This window comes from Sus scrofa, chromosome 9 (genome assembly GCF_000003025.6).
Source record: "Sus scrofa isolate TJ Tabasco breed Duroc chromosome 9, Sscrofa11.1, whole genome shotgun sequence".
NCBI classification, from domain to species: domain Eukaryota; kingdom Metazoa; phylum Chordata; class Mammalia; order Artiodactyla; family Suidae; genus Sus; species Sus scrofa.
The window spans coordinates 96178026-96200279 of record NC_010451.4 but is presented as its reverse complement, the minus strand read 5'-3'; the positions used below and the strand labels follow the sequence as shown (position 1 = coordinate 96200279).

At 35.2% G+C, this 22254-nt stretch overlaps 1 protein-coding gene across 6 annotated transcripts in view; it reads right to left on the bottom strand.

The window, feature by feature from the left end:
• The window catches only part of SEMA3A (semaphorin 3A), a 453014-nt gene that overhangs the window by 187671 nt on the left and 243089 nt on the right, over positions 1-22254 (bottom strand). For all 6 annotated transcript variants that reach the window (XM_021063479.1, XM_021063478.1, XM_021063482.1 and 3 more), the window contains one exon: positions 18027-18219. In XM_021063479.1, the coding sequence (XP_020919138.1) occupies positions 18027-18138 (112 nt within the window). In that variant the 5' untranslated portion in view covers positions 18139-18219. The remainder of the gene's footprint in view (positions 1-18026; positions 18220-22254) is intronic.

Below are 22254 nucleotides of genomic sequence, written 5' to 3'. Positions count from 1 at the left end.
GAGCCAAGAAGGGAACTCCATTCCTGTATTTTCTATTAAAATGAAATACTACTGAGCACTCACCATGCCAATCATTTTGCTATTGCTCCATGTGTATTATCCATGATACATTTTAAAAGTTTACCATCTAAGCCTCATGTAATCTACAGAAGCATCCAAAAGGGTAGATCTTTTATTACCCTCATCTTTTAAGTAAATATTGAGTTTTAGAGAGGTGTATTGTCCAAGGTCACATAGTCAAAAGTCAGAGTTGAGCCTGTATGTCCTGATTACTAAAACCATGTTCTTTATTACGCTCTACTGATTCTAACTAGATTATGGTTCTGGGCTTGGTACCATACACCCAAAATATACTTAAATACATCAATTAAAAATAAAGATGATGACAACTTTTATGGGATATTCAAACATTTCCATTGGAAACTGAAGGGTAAAAGACTGAACAGACTGAATATCTCTTTCATGTGATACACTGTTTGCTCAGAGAAATCAAATTAGCTGTCCATGGATATTCAATTAGTACCTGAATTTACCTCATATGATTTTCTTAAATATGTTTAGGCAAATTAAAATACCAACTATTTCATGACCTTCCCTTAGGACTTTTCTGCCTATTGCTTATTTACTTGCAGTGTGTAGAATATTTTTTAATCTTCCTCTCTTCTCCACACCTGCCAAAAGGCTCACCTTAAATGCTACTTTTCACATGAGGATCTTCCTGATCCCTTCCCTCTGTCATGTCTTAATTTTCTAAAATCTCACAGTTCTTTGCTGGGTTGTATCACTCTTTGCACATTTGCCTCATAATGTGTGTTTTGACAAACTTGCCTACTTCCCCACTAAATGTGAGCTCCTTAGGGCAGAACATACATTATATTTGTGAATATTCCAAAATGTTTAGTGTACTTTATTGCATGCCATACTAGTATGTATTCCAGGGATGATCAAAGATTGTAAAGAATCAGACATCACTGGCATTCAGATTTTCAGAACTAGCTCTCATTGCCTCACTATATGCTATCCCTTTCATGTAAGATATTAATTTCGTGGCTTCTTACATAAACTATACACATTAATGCCTCATGTCTCCAGATTGTGCTTCTATCAGAAGGGCCTTCCCAATTCTTTCTTGCAAAACTTTCTTCATCCTTTTTGGTCCAGCTTAATTTTACTCCCTATAAAACATATTTTATTCATGGTCAATAGCAAACACTAGTGTAATTAACAAGCCACTGTCACTTCTAAACTTCATAGCACTTGTTTCATGTCTAAATGATGGGCCAGCCTGCCTTATCATTGGTGGTATCCTTTCTCCAGCACTGCAGTGTGAGGTTGTTAAGGACAGGGATTAACCCTACATATTTTTCTTATTCTTCGTAATCATTAATAGTGACCAGTGCATAGTTACACTTAGTAAAATTTGACCATTTACAATGAATTTAAAAATTTTAAACATTTTCTGGATGAGAAAGAGAATATTATTAATGAGGTAAGAGAATAATAACATGGATATACATATCCAATAGCCAGAGTTACAAAAAAACTCTAAAGTGCAACAACAACCACAAACACACATGTGCACATGCATCTGAGTTGTGCACATGTGTGTTGTGCACAGCTCTCTAATCCAGCAGCTGAGTCAGGGTTTCTCCACTCTTGGTCATTCTCTCTCTCCTCACATTCTCTGCCATTGCTCTAGGAAATAAACTCCAAGTGGTAACTGGCATTTGTCTAGTAGAGTGGAATTAATTCTTTTTGCAAAACTTTCATTTAAAAAATTAGCCCAGTGATATACTAAATTCTAGTTAATCTGGATTGACACAGGGGATAGGATCCTTTTGCCCAGGGACTGTGTCTTTTACCTCTGCCCTTTTATCAGGGACTCTGGCCCAGAAGATGCTTTTGAGTGAAGGACGGCATGTAGAGCCAAGATTTGGAGATTATTTATTTCTTTTATATATAATTGAATCTTATTTAGATACTTAGTATTATGATTGTTTCTTAGTTCCCTCAAGTAGATATGTTAGAATGAGTTTTGCTTGTTTTACTGTGAGCAAATTGTGAGTGTAATAGACCTGATATCAGCCCAGCAAAATACTACCTTGTACTCTTTTCATGAAAATAAATTAATGCTTAAATATTCATCTTTGATCTATTTTATTTTGCTGTATTTTCTTTCCCCTCCTCTAATTTGTATCTGTGTGTGTGTGTTTAGTAACACTACTTTGAATTCCTGTTATTTTAAAACAAATCTTTACATAGAGCAGATGGTAAAAATATTTTAAAAGAGGTACAGAACCATCATATTGAGACTAAGAGTTTCATTGTTTTGAATGTAGAGAAAGGGAAACATTTATTTTTATTATATCTATTTCCTCCACAAGGACATTTGATTCAGGTTTATAGGTTCAAAATTTATGAAATGTTATGAAGTATATGAATGCACACACATATATATAAGTATAAAAAGTATATTACAGTCAAAAAACAAAATGATATCATGTTAACAGAAAAAAAAGGAGGGGTAACGTTTCTATTAATAAAGATAACCGGAGTTAATCTAAAATGCAATGCAATGCTTGGCAAAAGCAGTTTTTCAGAGAGAGACTGGCATAATTATGTCTAACTACAACTACTTACATTTCAACAATTATTGTAGGTAAAAAAGAAAACGTGCCTTTAAATGCTGTGTCCTAAAAGTAATGTAGCAGCACAAAGTAGCTCTATATTTTACATTTATTGTACTTTACTAAGAAAACACTAACAGTTTTAAGAATTCATCACTGATTATTTTTACATTTAAGTCACTATTAAAAGGCAAGTAGCTCTTTGTGATGTGGTTATAATTTATAACCACAGACAGTCTAAGTTTTTAAGCTAAAACTATACCTCACCTTCACATATCATTTACATATACTGATTGCTTCCACATGTCTGGCATAAGGTAAAATAGTTTATGAACATTGTAATATGGCTAAAGCCACAAAGAAATAAAATTCATCTTTGTCTAGAGTACATCAGAAATGTATTCGTGCTGGTATATAAAGTGTTTTCCAAAGGAATTCTGCCTTCCAGAAAAAGCCTTTAAAAGCCAACTGTGGTTACTGTCACCTCCCTTTCTAACAACATCTAGATTTCACAGTCTGCTTCCAAGTGTCTTCTGTTAGACAAAAGCCCCTTTAAGTTACTCTCAACATGGTCCTCATTCTATTTACTAGCTTCAGATGGCAAGTTTATTTTCTTGAGTGACTGCATATCCTCTTTCCTGCAAATGGGTTATTTGCCATCACAGGTGGTTCATAGAATTGGTCGGAAAGACTCAGACTTTCTATCTACAATGTTTCATTCAGACTCAGGGACATATTAAATAGGAATATTGTGTTAATTCCTATGTGGGTCGAATATGTTTTAAGTTGTCATGAAGGATGTTGTGTCTTCATGGACCAAGTCATAACAAAATAATATTCAAGGTAACCATTACACCATCGAGAGGATATGCTATAAGTACAGGAGCTAATAAAACTACTCATTTCCTGGTTATTTTTACTGAATATTAAATGACTGACATTGGTTCATGCTGAAAATACAAATTGGAACTTATAGTCTGTGAGATTCAGGCAACTCTTTTCTTAAGAAACAGGTGCTTCCTCGCTCAGTTTAGCTCACTAAGAATTAGTCAGAACACCTAAAAATCATGTCTGTGTCTGTTCCCCTCATTAGCTGTATATATGTCCTCATACACCATCCACACTGGAGTTTCCATTGTGGCACAGAGGGGTTACAAACCTAACCAGTGTCTGTGAGGACATGGGTTCAATCCCTGGGCCAGCTCAGTGGATTAAGGATCCAGCATTGCTGTGAGCTGTGGTGGATCCTCTTTTGCCATGGCTGTGGCGTAAACTGGCAGCTGCAGCTCCAATTTGACCCCTAGCCTGATATTCCATATGCCTCAGGTGCAGCCCTAAAAAACAAACAAACAAAAAACAAAACTGTGACAAGCAACAGGTCAGCATCAAGATATTTAGCTTCACTTATATAGGACTAAAAGGCCTACTGTTAGATTCAGCTTCTAAAAATTATTTCACAATTGTTTACTTACAACACTAGCTTTTTACAAAGCATCCTTTTATAGTCACTGACCAGCTGACAATGACAAACCTCACATTTCAAATATTCATATACTATTATACCATGTCTTTGAAAGAAGCACATTACAAATGTAACAAGTGTGATTTTCCTTGTATTATTATTATTAATCTTACAAAATAAGTAACAACTTGAGAATGCATGCATATCCACTCTGATTGAGCAAAACACTCAATCTAGAGCCTATGCAATTATTAATCTACCTCAAGGAATTAATAGTCAATGAATATCTTCTATGTGGCAAACACTGACTGAATGAATAACTTACATATGTATTGTGAATATTCCTATAACAGCTACATAAAGTAACTATTCCCTCCCCTTAGAGAAGAGCAACCTCAGGCTAAAAAACATGCCAGAGTCCTCAAATCTAGAAAAATGTCAGTGTCCATTCACTATTTTCTTCTCTGTGCTTGGATTATTCTTCCATTGGTGAAATTTTTGTTCCAGTGGCTTGATTCGAAAAGGCTATTAATTTTCAATAGGCCAACAGAGAGGTACTTGACCTCTGCAAACACAGCATGACTTACTATTCAGTAATACTAAATAATGACAACATATATGATCAAATGGATATTATTGTTCATTGAATATGTGCTGTCATTTTGTACTTGCCAAGAATGTGAAATTTTATTCTTTAAGAAATATGAAAAGGCCAAAGATCTGGCTATTAGGTGGGGCACACTAAGTACATTCAACCATTAGCTTTCTAAGGAAAACTAATGCTATGAGAAAGATGGTGGAATATGCCGAACGGAGAATCCATTTGGAAGACCGCGACACTCAGTGTGCATTGCTTGTGGTACAGTTCAATATTGAACACTGAGATCTGTACTAAAGAAACAAATGGCTATAACATCACCAATTTCACTTCCTTTTATGGCATCTGCTTAGAATAGACTAAACAGATTCTTTCAGAATTAATGTACAGATGTTTATATAGATGTGAAAAAAAGGACTGCCATGGCGTAGACAGTTCTCTCCAACCTGACAGCTAAAGAGCAAAGTCCATCAGATAAGTATTAATCTCATTTTCCATGAAACAGTGGACACAATGGACACTGACTCTGCCTTCCTAAGTGATTTCATGCTGCCAGAAAGACGCTGTTTGAGTCACAGGGGTCTTATTTTGTTACTATGCTTGAAAGCTTTCTCAAGAAGCTCTCTGGATCATGAGGTTGAATGAGAGAGTTTGTCTGCTCTGTTAGAGTGAGAAAAGAGAACTTTCATTCTGTTCTTAATAGGCACCTCAGGAAGCAAAAAAGGCTGAGACTGTTGGACGTGAAGAACACACAGTGAAAGTAAGAGAACTCTGTGGCTCCAGGTTAGTATGTGTGATCCTACAAAGGAACTGGAGTCTGAGGAGTAGCTGCTGTGTTTGAGCACAGCTTCTAATTTTACCCAGCTAGAATCAAGTGCAAAGAGTGAATCCCTTGCTTGCCAACCCAGGAGAAAAGAAATAATTTCATCAAAAGAATGAAGGATGCCCCACCCCCTTAATATAGTGAGCTGGAAAAAAAAAAGTCATTGTTGATAGTTCATTTTACCCAAATAATGACATCGTGACAGAGTAAAACATGTGTACCATTCCTTATCAGAAGTACCAAATGCACAGTCTATCATACACCTAAAAAATATTGAAGGAATTAGTATGTAATACAGAATACTTTAAGTAGAGCTGTCCCATAAATGACACTCAACTATTGGAATTAAAATTTTATTTATATATATATATACACACACACACACGCATGTGTGTATACACACACACACACACACACACACACACACATATATGTACACATATATTTTATTTTTAGGGCCACAGCCACAGCATAGGGAAGTTCCCAGGCTAGGAGTCCAATCAGAGCTATAGCTGCCAGCCTACGCCATAGCCACAGCAATGCAGGATCCAAGCATGTCTTCGACCTACACCACAGCTCACAGCAATGCCATATCCTTAAAGCACTGAGCGAGGCCGGGATTCAAACCCGCAACCTCATGGTTCCTAGTTGGATTCGTTTCCACTGTGCCATGATGGGAACCCCGAAACTTTTTTTATTTTGAAAGCATAAATATCTGCAGTTTTTCTTGAACGTAATTTGTATTATTCTGGACATATTGCTCTATGGAGATAATGTAAGCTATATGCCCACATATGAAGTCTTTGTACTCCAGGAAAACAAGAACATTACATGAAGTCCCATCTGAACTACAATCATGTTTCAGAATCTTGCTTCTGTATATCAGATGGTGACTCAAGAGCTCAGAACGGAGGCTAACTCCTGGGTTTCTGGATGCCTAAAGCTTTGCTTTGCACATGCCACTACTTTATAAAGCTAAAAAAAAATTCATTATCTATTGTTCCTACCTCAAGTTTACATGCTATAACCTCTGTTTCAAAATTCTCTACCATTTATCAGTATCTGAACTGCTTCTGCAGCCTTAAGTGATTTTTCTTCCAATCAACTATTTCACTACTCGATTTTACAAACCTTTAAATTAAACTGGGCTATGTTTAGGCTCAAATCCATTGTTCGTGTGTTCTTACCTCTGCTCATTAGCCCTTTCACCTGGAATGATTACCAGTCACCTCTTACTTTTTTAACCACTTGATTCAAGGACTATTTAATGAGGCTCTGTCCCACACGACTCTGTGCTTGACTGAGAACATGAGATAGATTTAAAAAAAAAAAAAAAAAAAAAAGCAGACATGATCTTACAAAGCTGCGAATCTGTGTCTTCTGCCCTTCCAAATGCTAAGTTTCCTCAGGACACGTACTATATGATGTTTCCTACCTCTCTGCCTCTTCAAAACCCCTGCCAAAGGTGACACTTAAGTCAAGGTTTATTGGAGAGGATAGCGAACAATTGAGAGAGTGGGAGAATGTGCAGGAGAAAGCAAAGCTCACAGGTGTGATGGGGAGAAGTGGGGCATGTTTGGGCTGTAAGGTGAAGGGAGTTTCACTTTCCAGATACTATCAATTTTATCACATTCCTAGCTGCAGAAATTTTGAAAACATACTCTTCTCAAATTATCTAGATCCTCCCTACACACATTCACCAAGTTCAACTTTTAAATGCATTCGATGTGTCTCATATCCAGCCTTTTTTCTCATTTCTGTTGTCATAATCTTTATTCAGGTATTCATCACCTTATATCTGAACCACAGCGGGTCCTCCAAATAGCTCTTTCTAAGCCCTAGACTACTTTAAGTTAATCACCCTTGTGTGTCGACCAAGGAGTTTGGGCTTTAATCAGGAGGAATTTTTTAAAAAAGGAAAGGGATAATTAGATTTAAATTTCAGAAAGAATTTTAGTCGGTAACGACAGAAAGACGAGATAATTATAGGTGGCTGTTGCTGTTATAGGGCAAATAATGAAAAGAGCCTGACTTAACCTGGAGGAGAGAATAGGACAGATTTGAAGGATGGACTTGAGAGGCAGAATCCACAGGATATTAAGATGGTTAGATATGGGGTGGGTCAGCAAGGGAAAGGCAAAAATGCTAGTGGTCTGGACAACTGGGTCAAAGTGACAAAATTCCCTGAAACTGGGTATAAGGAGAATAAACAAGTTTGTAGAGAGAACAATGAGTATAGTTTTGAACAAACAAGTTGAGTCGGAGTTCCCTGTGAGAGATACAAGTGTAGATATTCTGTGGCCTTTGATATGTGGAAGAGGTGAAGACAAAAGCCCCCAGCTGACTCGGCAACGGGTTCCCAGAACTTGAAGCATCTGGGAAAGGGATTTTCCCAGGCAGAGGCCTGGGCAGACAGGGAAAGAGAGTTCCCTGGGTAATGCTGGCTCATGCCCCCAGTTGTGTCAGCTTTCTGCTATTCTTCTCTTCCCAGTCAGCACTTAGGGAACTACATCTCAAGGTTCAAAGAGACTAATCTGCTTGTACTTTAATCAGTATCTTTTATAGATGTAAAGCTGAGACTCTTGGACTAACATACATGAGAACCACATTCTCTGTTCTAGGCACAATGTCTAGATTTAGGTGCATGTGATTGTAAGAGAGCCATTAATGAACATATAAAGTGGCAAGATTACCTAAACAAGAAATTGTCATTTTATTTCTGTAGATTAATCTGCTAAAAATGAAAGGTTCCCAACCTCTTCACAAGAGACATTGAAAGGCTTTTAATTTTTCAGGCCTAGAAACTCTTTCTACATTCCCAGGGGAAAATTAACAGATTTTTTATTTCAAAAATGATAGGCTTAGATGAGATTTATTTGGATAGGATAAGAAGATACAGGTTAAAGACTTCCTCCTTCCAGAGAAAAGGGGTGGAGGAGGGTGGCCAGAACCAGTTTAAAAGATTATTTATTTCCAATCTGGAAAGATAAAAGGCTGTTGTATTAGAGAGATCTGTGTCCTGCTCACACACTGCACTCTGCAGGGGGAAGGACTGAGAGTGGAGACCTTGTATGCCTGCTTCTATATAACCTGGAGCCAAGATGCTGAGAAGGTTCAACAGAAGGGCCACTGAAAGAGGAATCTTGGCAACTTCCCAGAGTACTAGTGCCTAAGAGAAAGCAGAGAATTTGGCAAACAGCAGCATTGTACAATAGAAGATGCTCTGGTAAGGTCAACCAGTAGAGTAAAGATGATCAGGGCCAATCCTGAACCACTCAAGACCTGACACCAAGCAAAGGGAAAGACAGTCTCCCATGACTTTAACATCAATCTGTGTTCTAGTGAATAGCATTCCACATTCCATAATTCTCAATTCAACATGATGTGATTTAGAATATTATTTGGATGTAACTTTTTTCGTAGGTGTTATGAATATACGCGCATGTGGACTACATATACACACACTGATTTAAGTAGTTCTTCATCTATACATAGTTATGCAGGCACAATTTATGACCAGAATTCTAGAAGTAACTTTTTGTAGTTTGTGTTGCAAAATACCACAAATCTACAGCTTTTTCTAATACATTATGAAATGTTCCAAGATTTTACTAGCCTGTTTGTTCTCAAACTAATTTTTTACTTAAGTTAGCCAGAGAAACATCCTGAATGATAAAGTCCTAAGCAAATTAAAATAATGCAATATGTGACTCTGCATTTAAAGGCATGTGGCACATAACAGGCATACATAGATAAGGGGACCTTTTAATACCTGATACTCATCATATAGATGATATGGGTATCTTCATATTAAAACCAAATATTATTTGTAGAATAGCAACTGCCCTTTTCACAACTTGTTGGTGGATTGGTTACAGAAAGAGTAAGGTAAAGCAGAAAAACATAGGAATTAACTAGGAGAACAAGAAACCTGCATTCTAAACCAGGTTCTAAATATTTTATAATTTCAAGGAACTATCGTCACAGCATTTTCTATACTGGATAACCAAACTCAACTTTCATTCCTATTATCCATTGGTTAAAAAGAAGCTTATCTCTTATATTTTATAAACAAATCTCAGGGGAGAGATGGAGAAGCCCAAATGACCACGGTGACCACTGCGGAGAAGACTTCCAAGTACACACCATGTGTCCCTCTCGCTCCCATTTTTGGTCAAACCTAGTCAACCATCTGTTAAATCCAAGATGTTCCTAGCCTGATATGCTGCAGCTTTAAGTTCCTCTTGTTAAAGCACAGATTTGTTTCCATATCACATTTGAATGCAGAAAAAATACATAACTGTATTGTCACATACTATATGAAATACATTGCTTTCCTTTAAAAAATCCTTAAGATATATTTTTTGATAGTGGTACTTACATTTTTCTCATATACTTCCTATCTTTCAAGGCTTGCCTTCCTTGTGCCTTATTTTACAAAATTCTCTAAGTATTTAGGTAGATGTGATACCACCTTCCTCAGAAGTCCCATTATATTCACTTTATTTAAGAATCTACTTATCCAAGAATCTACTTATTTATGAAGAAATTCTGCCACATGCCTTATGTGGGCTTATGTGTGTGTGTTACATATAAAATCCAAGCAAGAACAACTGAGGTTTGCATAGCTGACGAAAATCAGGGTTCATTTAAACAAAATCTTAAAGGATGATCACAAGAGATTTTACTCTCTTGAAATTTCAAATTTGAAGATAAAAATTTAAATTTATGTATTATAAAGACTCACAAGTGCTTGTATGGTTTCAATTTGACCTCAGGTATAAAGAACTTTGTTTTGGCTTTCCCCAAATATATTTCTTAAGGGTTTGGACTACTTAATCACTTTTGGAGACTTTGAAAGCATGAATATTTTTGAAGAGCTATGATTCCTATGCAACAGCACTCTGAGTAGTTATACTACTGTCCTTTCCTATTGATATTTCTACCTTGTCATAAGATTAATATATATTTTATGAGAATGTAACATAAGCATTGTGCATTAATTTATATTCTAGATCAATTGGAGACCTATAAGTGGACTATGGAAAGTAGCGTAGTGTTTTTTCTAGCCTTCTCAATTATATAAGGTTGGGATCTTAAAGAACTCAACATATATTTTGAACATTCACTCTTCAAAAAAGATTCCTATGATAGGCCCTCTCCTGTCACATCTATTCTCCTGGGCAGGTGGGAGCTTGGGAGCAAGGAGTGAGGATGGATGGAGGTGAGGGTCCTAGGCCAGAGAGCACAAAGCAAAGGGAAGACAGAGGCTGACTTAAAGAGGAAAAGCAAAGGCAATGAGTAACAGCTGCCCTGCACAACAAGGGTGAGTGGCAGCAAGGAAGTCAATTCAAACTTTTAAAAGATTGTATCTTCAGCTTTGGTAGGTTCTATACAAAGGTTCAGACATTGTAAAAGAGATAATGAAACACTGTATCTTTACCCACTATTTGGTTTTAAAACGGTCTCACTTTCTGACTGTGTGGACTGAGATACAATAATGAGGAAAATCAGGGTATCCATACAAAGTAATGAAATAATTCCTCTCCTAGAGTCTTCTAAGATGCTTGTATTGTCATATATTCTCTATCTCCTGCTTGTAGGCAAAGAAAGATGACTCAGAAACCTTCTTATTTGGCGTTGGAAGAGCTGTGGCTCACAGGAGACCTTTATGGAGATATCACTGTTTCAATACTCTTTGCGGGCTCCTAAATGTTGCCACTGATACCTCCCACCTTAGCATCCAGCACTGAATTTACTTTCTCTGCCACAGTATAATGGACAATTCACTTATAATAAATTGATTTATTATATGTTTTCATTATTTTGTACTCACTTGTAAGCAGGTATATCTCACATTAAAAAATAAAAATAAAAAATAAGCCCTGTCAAATGAAGCACAAGTTCATTCAACAGCGAGTAACTATGCCAGCTGTTGAAATTTTACCGATGAAAAATCATGCAAAACTGGCCTTGAGAACCTCGCAATCTGGCACAAGATGATCCACATAATTAGTTTTCCAGACTGAAAAAGTCATCGTCCACGTTCAATAGCACGAAGCTTCTTTTAATCAGCTGATGAAGACTCAAGTGGGTGATGTTATATTTTATCTAAAGACATGTTTATGGCTGAGGCAACAACTGAAGTTACTGAAAGGTTTGGTCAACATTGCTTCCCACGCCACATCTCTCCAAGCGAAGGAAACCTGGAAATCTTGGTTTAACAGCTCATTCAGGAGACGACAAGTCTTCCTAAATTTGTGGTCCCTTTAAGTTTTACGCTAAGCCTGTAGAAAATACTAAGGCTAATTCACTCTTCATATTTATCAACAGAATTTTATTTTTGCTTATCTTCATTCCCTAATTCAAGTATAAATTGTATATTCTCTTATCCAGGGTTTGACAGAGTCCAGCTTTGTTACTGTTTGGAAATAGTGTGCAAATTCCCTATTTATACTGATGTTTACATCTTGGCAATAGAGGGAGATAGTAACTGGAGACGTTTAGACTTATTTGAGTCAGATAGAATTTATTGATTCTTAAATATGTTTAATTATGACAATAGTTCAGAACAACCTACAAACTAAAAGAAGTTGTTCTTTTAAAAATATACCAAATGTAATTTTCTAAATATGATTTTACCTTCTCAGCTAGCTACTCGCCATTTAAAAATGATGGCAATAATTTGGCATGGGCAGGCTGCCGTTAAGCACAGTTTATGATTTAGGCTTAAAACAGTTATATATCTATATGCGAAACTATTCTTCCATCATCTATCTAATTGTTTGGTACTACTATTTCACTCATTATTTTGTTTTAGTTTTTACGGGTCTGTTTCACTTGTGAGGTCTCATTTAAGTTAAAGTACATTTATTTACTTTTTCTGATAGCAACAATTTACTTTTTTGAGGGTCAAAATGTACCTAAATATATGCAAATGCTCCAGCAAATTCCATTTTAACTATTGTGCATATTCCATCTCCTAACTCTTATGCCAGTTTTTCCAAACTTGGCCTCTAAGCATTACTCAGTGTATTTATCCTAGCAGCCTGCCATTACCAAACGAATGAAAAGAGTTGTCACAAATTGCTAGTGCCACCTATTAGTGGAAGCACAGAACTGCAAATCATGGCAATTCCTTTAAACAGCACCTTAGAAGTCCTGAGGGGTAAAATCCATCCTAAGACTCACACTGGTTCTAATTTATGTTTACAACTGCTGGTTTTTTAAAGTAAGCTTTCACTGTGTGAACTAAATTTAGATACTGTCATGAGTTTCGGAGATTTTACTTACAGCTTTGCGTTAATGGATCATATTGTCATAGAATTTTTTCTCAAGTTTTGATAAGTGCAATGTCTTCATCAATTAATAGGTGACGCTATGATATAGTATCATGACTTTGTAAATAAACATTGTTAGATAACAGTCAATTAAAATTTGTTTCCATGCTGGAAGATTTAAAGACTCAAGTATAAACTCTATTTTAAATAGTCATAACTTTAGCTTTCACAACTCTCCAAAAGGTGTAAAGGTGTCTGTGACATTTTGATTTGGGGACTGTGATACACAGATCTGCCACTGAAGTTTAAATCAGAAAAATCAGGATAAGTCGTTAAACCATACAATTTCTTACAGCTAACTTTCTTAAGTTCTTGATAACTTTAGAAGTTACTTAAAGCTCAATTTGAAATACAGTTATAGATGCATGCAAAGCATAAATGGATTATGTTGTGCAACCAATAATTTAATTTTTATTTTGTTATTAGGAACATATGCAGTCATATTAATTGATTCTAATTAACTTTATCCCTGAAAGGTCTTTCGATTGCATTAATTTTTAAATATAGAATTTAAATATAATTGACTGAAAATCACTTTTTAAAAGTTATATTGTCTGATTGATGTATGGTAATTAAAAATAAGAAAACAAATAAAAATTAGTCATCACATCCATTTATTTGCCTAAGTATTCAGGTTATTTCATATTAATGACAATGGTAGAGACTTGGAAATAATTTATATGAAGAGAAATAAAAACATAAGAAAGTTAGAATTGGAAAATTCATCTCTTCAGTATTCAGATTTCCTTAAGCAATTAAAGACTGCATATCATTATTGAGAGTCAGTGGCTTACATGGGATGCTTATGTGGTCTCAGGCATTTTCCTGCTTGTTGACATCTACACTGATAAATTATTATACCAAAGGCCAATCTGACTGGCAGCTTCAAACACAGAAGCCACAAATTGGAGTCTTTCACCAGGTCTCAATTGATCTGACCATCATTGGATCAAAGATGTGAGGAGTGACCATTTTGTTTTATTTTATTTTTATTATTTTGCCTGGATATACTGGTTGAGTAGATAAATAAAAAGTTCTACTTTTCAGTATACTTAAATTGAAGATTTTGAAGTCTAAATATGATTTTTAAAGTTAATAGAATTTGGGAAGAAAAGACCACACTAAATAAGAATCTGCAATTACGAGACCTGATGCCAAGTATACAGTGACTACTGGAGGAAAGGTATTGAAAAGAATTTATTACGTCTTTGCCCTGTGAAGATATATATGTATCCTCTCCCTCTCCACTTTTCACAGACATATTCCATTTTAGCTATAAGGAGATTTTCAGTATAAGACAAATTATATCTTATACTACTGTGTGAATACTTGAGATATTCATGAAAACTTTTCATGGGACTCAAAAAGCCATGCTTGGTATAATATATATACATATATATTATATTATTTGATATAATATTATGTAATATACACTACATAGATGTGTATGTTTAATTTAAAATATAACTGTCTTTTAAAGAAATTACAACCTTATTTAAAGACATTTTATTACAATTCATAACTTTTAGATTGCCAAGATTGTTTTTCTCAACTGTAAAATATTAACATAAATTTTGTCCTTCATACATATTCATCTATTCATATATATTCACCTATATATCTAGCTAATCTATATATATACACATATATGTATATATATGTGAATATATATGCTTTGGATGAATAAAAATCTCTTAAAAGGCAACAAGCTTATTTAGTAAATCATTATTCATACTAATTAAATTTTGAAGTGATCATAATATATTGAGTAACAGCAAATAAAAAAAGCTTTTTCAAATTTTACTTCATAATTATAAATTAAATATTATCTTCTAGTACCAGAAATATATGTCTGAGAATTTTGACTTAACTGGTAATCGCATTCTTACAATTAAACAACATAATTCTAAAAAAAAAAGCTTTACACATTATGAAAAGAAAGCCTTTGACATATCTACCATTTATTTAAGTGCTATTTACTCAGTCCTGCCTATGAAGGTAAAGTTAAAGGCACTGATTTAATCTTTGGATTTCCAGGATTACCATCACATTCAAACTTGCATGTGTCTTTGATTTCTACTAAAACTGAAGCACACAATGTCCTGGAAAAGCTCATTATACTGAATGATGGAACATTTGTCATTTGTTTAAAACCCCAAACCTAATTTATTTCCTTGTGATTTCCATAAGTCTTTCTGAAGTCTTCACTGTACCACATATTCCAAAAGGAAGATTATATGATATCCTGGGATTTCATGAAAAAAGTGAAATTTGACTAGTTTTGTAGGAGAAATAAACAGTAAAGCACCAGTTTTAAAAAGAAGCATTGTAACAGTTATATTACATGTACTTAAGGAAGGGAAAAGTATCTCTGAGTGAATGTTTCTTGAGGATAATTTGTATGTGACTACTGAGATTTACAGAGTTCTCACATTTGCTTCCCCCACAAGGATTCTAAATCAGATTGGTTCAGAGGAAAAGCCAGCATACCCCATTTTTCTAATATTATCACTTCTCCAGATGGTCCTGAACACATCTATTCAATTCCTTTTTCCTAGAAAGTAAAGAGGTACCTTATTAGATATGTATGTACATCCTCTGCAAAGGCTGCCTTCTTGTTCTTACTTACTTTATTTCTCATTTAACATATCACATCTCTTTCATCTCCTACCAGGCAAGATGACAGTAGAAAGTAAGCATGGTGATTGCCTGAAACTTTGTCTTGGCAACCTGAGCAATGAGAGAGTTAATGGTGGATCTTTGAAAACAAGTGACCATGGGAAATTAGGGTTGGCAGGGATTTAACTCTTCATGAATCATGCTGGAATATTTTTAAGGGCAAAGCAGTGGATGTTTTAACCATGTTTGACATCTAATTAAGGAGAAAAAAGAAGTAGCTTAAAAAATTCTCTATTATAGCTTAGAAACAAAGTAGTGACAATTGGCTACCAGGCATTTGCTTTGGCAAAACAAGTGTAAATGTAGAGAAAAAAAAAGGTAATGACAGACCAATAAAATGACAGAAGAAAAATTGCTTGGGCCATCTCTTTTATTCTTTTTGCTGTTCATTTCACAGTGTGTTTTACCAAATTGCCAAGCCCTAATAGAACTGTTATGTAGCTGTAGGGCAATTTTTGATCTTAAGGAAAGCAGAATAACTCAAATAGATACCATTGCTAAAACAAGCTCATAAAGACAGTGTCAAACATATGCATCTTGTCAATATATACAGCTAACTTCATTAGACAAGTTTAAAGCATATGTATATGACAAAAGGCTACTCTAATGAAATGCTATCTTTTAATATATATATAAAGGACTGGTGCCTCCTCTATTAATGAAGAGAAACCCTCTACCATTGAAATAAAATTCTTGCACAATAAACACAATTCTCAATTCCTATTGATTTTACAATTTATTTAGCACTTAGACAAGTATCTCCATATGTAGCAGATTTTAAAAATGTATGTTGTGCTTCAAACTTTTTCTAAGTTTATAGCATATAGCTATTCACATCTTCAGGAAGTAAACTTGTATGTAAAACTTACTCATAAGTGATATAAACTTGGAGAAGGTGAATCATCAATCTAAGAATTAGTGGATGAAATACTCTCAAAGAGAAAAAGCAGAAGCAAAAACTGATGGAAACACAGATACCATAATACCATATACTATGGACTAATTTAAAGACAGTTACTACATAAAGACATAATTGGGATTTAATTATTGACTGGATATTATATGATTATTTTTTAAATCTTGCATAATGAGTACAACTGCAATTCTCTTTGCTAATATGTAAAATTTATTCCCATTTGAATAACGAAAAATTATACCCAAAATAAATTTGTTTCCCAATTCAATGTATTTTATCTAAGTATTAAATCCAAATAAACATATTTTTTAGGTGTTCAATTTTCTAATCCAAAGTGTGAAAATTACATCTGTCTTTCCTATTTGTGGTCCTCATTTACACTAGAGTATTCAGAAAGAGATGTTTTCCAACATGTGAAAATTAAAGAATATGTTTTCTGGCATAAGAGCAATGTACAGTAGACAGACATCTCTACAGATAGATTCAATAATTTTCTTTCACATTACAAGCTAAAAACGGAATATAATTATAGCTTCTCATTGCCCCGCCCCCAATTGTAGAAATTTGAGAATCATAAGAAAGCAGGACCTTAGGGAGCAAAACTACTTGAGTTAAAACAGTTTAATCTTCAACTCCATTTTAATAATACTTCAGTTGCATAAATATTCTCTTCCACTATAAGTTACATATATCATGTTAGAAATTATGTTAGCATGATTTTATGTATGTATAAAATCTACGTAAACAAATATAGAACAAATATTTTCTTTAAAATCCTCATTAAAAAACAAGCATACACATTAAACTATAACCAGTTAAAGTACCAGCAACCATGTGATAAGGCTTTTTCTTCCGTCTTAAATTTATACTTTTTTTTGAAAAGAAGTTCTTACAACTAGCTGTGCAGCTAGAAAGTAATATCTCTTCAATTCTCACTGAAGTGCATATAGAATCAAATAACATTATATTTCAAAGGCTTTAGATTTACACCAATTAGCCAAATACACAGTCTTTTGTACAATCATAACACACTGTGGAAAAACTAGTCTGTTCTCTCCAGTTTATATTCTCTTGGCAAACCATGATCTACTGCTTATGTTAAGCATCTGATTGTCAGATTTGAACAAACTGAATATTCATGACGACAATTAACCATTTAGTGTCTCAAAGTAAGAAAATACAGTTTATCACAACAATTATCATAGGTGCGGCATTCACGTCTACAGAGAGACCATTGTTGCAGGAGTGATTTTAAAAAATATTTTAATACAAGTAGAGTCAGAAAAATTAACAGAATACATGATCACATATACAGATCAGCATTTACCAGGCATTCAGCTCTTCTCTGCAAATGTGATTAAATGTTCTTTGTTTGCATTTAAATTGTCATCTATCAAACAGAAGGCATGCTTTTATAAGAAAGTGTTTAAATCATATCCAAAAGACACACACAATCACGTATGTTTCTCAGGTTAAACTAAAGGTTTTACCGTTTAGGTGGGAGGGAGTTCAAGGAATGAAAAGGCAGAGGGCAGAGGGGCATTATAAAGCTAGCCAAATAAAAGGAAAAGAAAAACTTACCTTTGTAAGATAATTTCAGCCTTGGCACATTGTTCTTCCCATTTTGATAGTTTGCTCTTGCAGTAAGTAATACTCCCCAGAAAAGACACACAATCCTACTGAACCAGCCCATGCTGCACACGCTGTGGGTCCTGTGCTGCTTCAGGCTGCCCTCCTGTATTGTGCGGCCAGAGAAGTTCAAACAATCTGGAAACTGGAGGTAACAGGTGATTTAGGTCAGTTTCATTCATAAAGGCAGACAATCAAGACCTCCAGGCAACACTAACACCTCTTCTTCTGTAACAGTCACTGAAGCACAGAAACTTCAAATCCTTCAAAAAAAAAAAAAAAATCGAGCCAGGAACAGGATAATGAGGCACAACTGTTGTGTGGAAAGAAAAAAAAAAAAAAAAAAAAAAAAAAAAACACATTAACAAGGGCTGCTGCAGTGGTGCTTAAGAAGCAGTTCCTTTTATCTAGGCTCTTCTGATAGCCGGAGGACTCTAATCCTGCTCCCTGCTTCATTCGGCTCCGAGGAAGCAGAATGAAAGGGAAACAGAGAGAGAGAGAGGGAGAGAGAGAGGGAGAGAGAGAGAGAGAGAGAGAGAGAGAGAGAGAGAGGGAGAGAGAGGGAGAGAGAGAGAAACCGTGAGCAGCAGCGAGGACTTTTCCTGTACACATGTAGGGAGAGATGACACAAGATCCCACAGACAGGTTTTCCCAACACTCAGTAGACTGGCTGACAATGGGAGAACAGGCGAGTTCAACCCACTCCCCTTCCCTCCTGTCACACAACACATGCAAAAAACATCTCGTAGAGATTAGAGCTGGGAGCAGAACCCTCCAGCGTGCCTGCGAAAGGCATGTAGCTATAAATTTACTTCCCAAGGCAAGCGTTGTTTTATAGCCATTTTAGGTGCAATTTTGATGAAAAAAAAAAAAACAAAACAAAACCCTGAATTCTGCTACCTACATAATTTACAACTCACTCGCATTATATAATTCTGCTTGAAGTTGTGTGGTGTGTATGTATGTGTGTATTTATGCCAAAATACATATATGGATATGCATATACACGTCTGTCCTTTTCATCAATGTAACTTTAACCACTGAAGGTTTTAAAGCCTTGTTAGAGATCATTCCCTCCTCCCACCAAACCCCTTTGGATCAACCACCCTCTTCCCCCGCCCCACTGCAATTTCAGCAAAGAAATTCCTAGTAAAGCCCATTTCAACAATCAGTTCAAGGCAAATATAGGTCCACTGAGAGTTATAAATTACAACGGGGGATTCTCCAAAGGATACTCAGAATTTTAAAACATCTATGGTTTTCCAGCTTCTGGAATGCTCTGGCTAACATTTTTAATACATCACATCATATCAATTAAAGCTACTTCCCCAGTTTGGGTTTAAAGGGCAAAGGAAAATGACAAAGTTCACAAAAGTCCCTGCTGAGTGTCAAGGACCAACATAAAGAGACTATCTCTGTGCCTTCACAAGCTGCTGAAGGGTTCCTAAATTTTCTGTGGACACACATGCATGTATTCAGAACTAGTGCAAACACCATTAATTCTTTCTTAAATGGGCATGTTGCCTGAAATGTTTAAATTTCCTTTTCTATTTTTCTTTCAATTTTTTTTCATCAATGTTGATATCCTTATAGGATTGTTTTTTTGGAGGAAGCTTGTATAAAATCTACAGGACAGAACTTTCCCTTCTTTATTCCCCAATTCTCTCTACTCTAAGGCATCCCCTCCTCCCCACATACAATACACACATTAGAAATACAGAGGAGAGGGTTCTATTTCAAAAACATGGAAGTGTCTCCGGTGAAAGGAGAGGGTGAGTCTTGAAATTTAAACATAAACACTTACTGAAAGTGGATTAATATTCCAATAAAAAAATGATCTAAGGATTGTCACTACAGCTTTCATTACTTAATGTCTACAGACCAATAGAGAAAGAGCAACTCTTTCATTCTCCCTCCCTGCATGTGTATGAGTGTGTGTGTGTGTGTGTGTGTATGTGTATGTGCGTGTTTGCCTGAGTGTAGGTGGAGGAGGAGAGAAAGAATGAAGAGGATTTAAAGGGGGAGATGGGGAAAGGGGAGGACGGATTTTCTTTCTACTTAACTAGATTGATTCATCAAACAGAAGGTATTGTATTTGTCAGTTTCCACAAGCCTATTGATCAGTCAGTATTGTTAAGAAAATAAAATCCAAAAATAATGTTGATTTTACTGATTCACATACTTGTTATCCTGAGTACTTTTCACGCTCTAGGCAATGGATTAAGGCTGCAAATGACAAGAGGCTTGTCTGTCTTCTATGGATTACTCTCTATAGACATTCATTCTGCAGAGGAATTCATGCCACTTTGGGATTATTTAGAAGATTGGACTAATGAATTATCCTATTGATATATCACATGATTAAATATTTTAAATAGTGCCATTTTCATTAATAGATATTTATTTTAAATCCCTTAAGATATTTATTTTTTCTATAGCTCTTGCTACCTAGAGTAGGAGAGCAAGTTTATATTTGTCAAAACTAAACAGGAAAAGCAAATTTAGAAATGTATCCATTTCACTTGCGTAATGTCTAATCCTGAAACATTATGATGTGTTCAAGGAAAAGTAAAACATTGCAGGTAAAACTCAGATAAAACAGAGTCCGAATTGACTCTGTAGAGAAGAAAGACATTCAGTCGAGATTTTGAACCACAAAATCAGGATAGAATCATTTCATGTTGTAAAAAATAATTAAAATTAAAGTTGAAACCTGGAAATTAGTAGCACACACTCATGTTTATTTATATACACACATAATTTTTTAACTTGGATATATTTATTTACATTCGATATTTTTCTTATTCTCCATTTTTTTTGGATCTTTGGGCCTTTTCAAATACATGTTTAATGACTTTTATGTTTATTATCTGTAGATTTCTTAAATTTAAAAAAATGTGAGAATAGGACATTCTTTAGGTAAGAATAACTGTTCTAGACTAATCAAACTGTAAAATAGAAGAAAAACCTGACCACATATAGGTTTTTTTATTGTGGAAAGAGAGGAAGAAAGAAAAACTATATGCCTGAAAAATACATACTAAACTATTTGTAATATTATATTTCTATTACTTTCTCAGTTGACTTTTGTCAGGGTTAAGTAAAGTTGATTTGCAAGTATTACCTATACCTTCAAACATATAAGAGATAATCAAGATTAAACCTATTTTTCAACAGAAGTAGATGAAAAGTGGAGGTGGACTTGGGAGAGTGTTTACCAGAATCCATCCAAATCTGGATGCATGTGTGAAATGGGGATTTTGATTCAGTTCCCAAGAAACATCACTCCCTACTCTGAGAATCTGTGACCTCAGCCTTAACACATTCAGGCCTGCTGTATGTGCCACCTTAACCTTTTATTTTATTACATCATTTACCTTTTAGAAGTCATAAATAGTATACCAACCTTTTATTTTATTTTTGCATTTTAGGGTCGCACCAGAGGCATAAGGAAGGCTAGGGGTCGAATCAGAGTTACAGCTGCCAGCCTAGCCACAGCCACAACGTGGGATCAAAGCCACATCTGCGCATCTGCGACAAACACAGGAGCTCACAGCAACACCACATCCTTAACCCACCGAGCAAGACCAGGAATCGAACCCACATCCTCATGGATACTAGTCGGATTCACTTCCACTGAGCCACAATGGTAACTCCCTGAACTTTTAATATTGCACTTTATTTAAGGCGAAAGTGAAATATTTTATTTCTTCTTAAAGCAGTACCTCTATTTTCAATTGTTTTCTCTCTCACAATCTACACCATGTGCTACGATTAACTGACAACTGAGTTCCTAATATCTTCTTAAATTTCAGGTTTTCAGATGTGATTAAGTCCTACTACAGAGTCAAATTTGAGCAGGTGTTTAATATGATGATCATGTTGTTGTATACATTTCTGTCAAATAAATCAGTAGTTTCTAGTCTCACTCCACTCCATATTGAAACAGATTACAAAGACTTCCAAGTACAAAACTCTAAGAAGCAGTTTTCTGCACCCGATTTTTTTAAAGAGAAATAACTCTTCCAACCTCACATAGGTTGGTTAACTCATTTTTCACTAAAACCATAATAGTCATAGAAGGTACATGTTAAAGCAATTCTCTGCTGGAAGTATATTTTTATCTTTTCATGTATTAGATAAAACTAATGTGTATGTTGTCTGTCCACTTTCTATATTT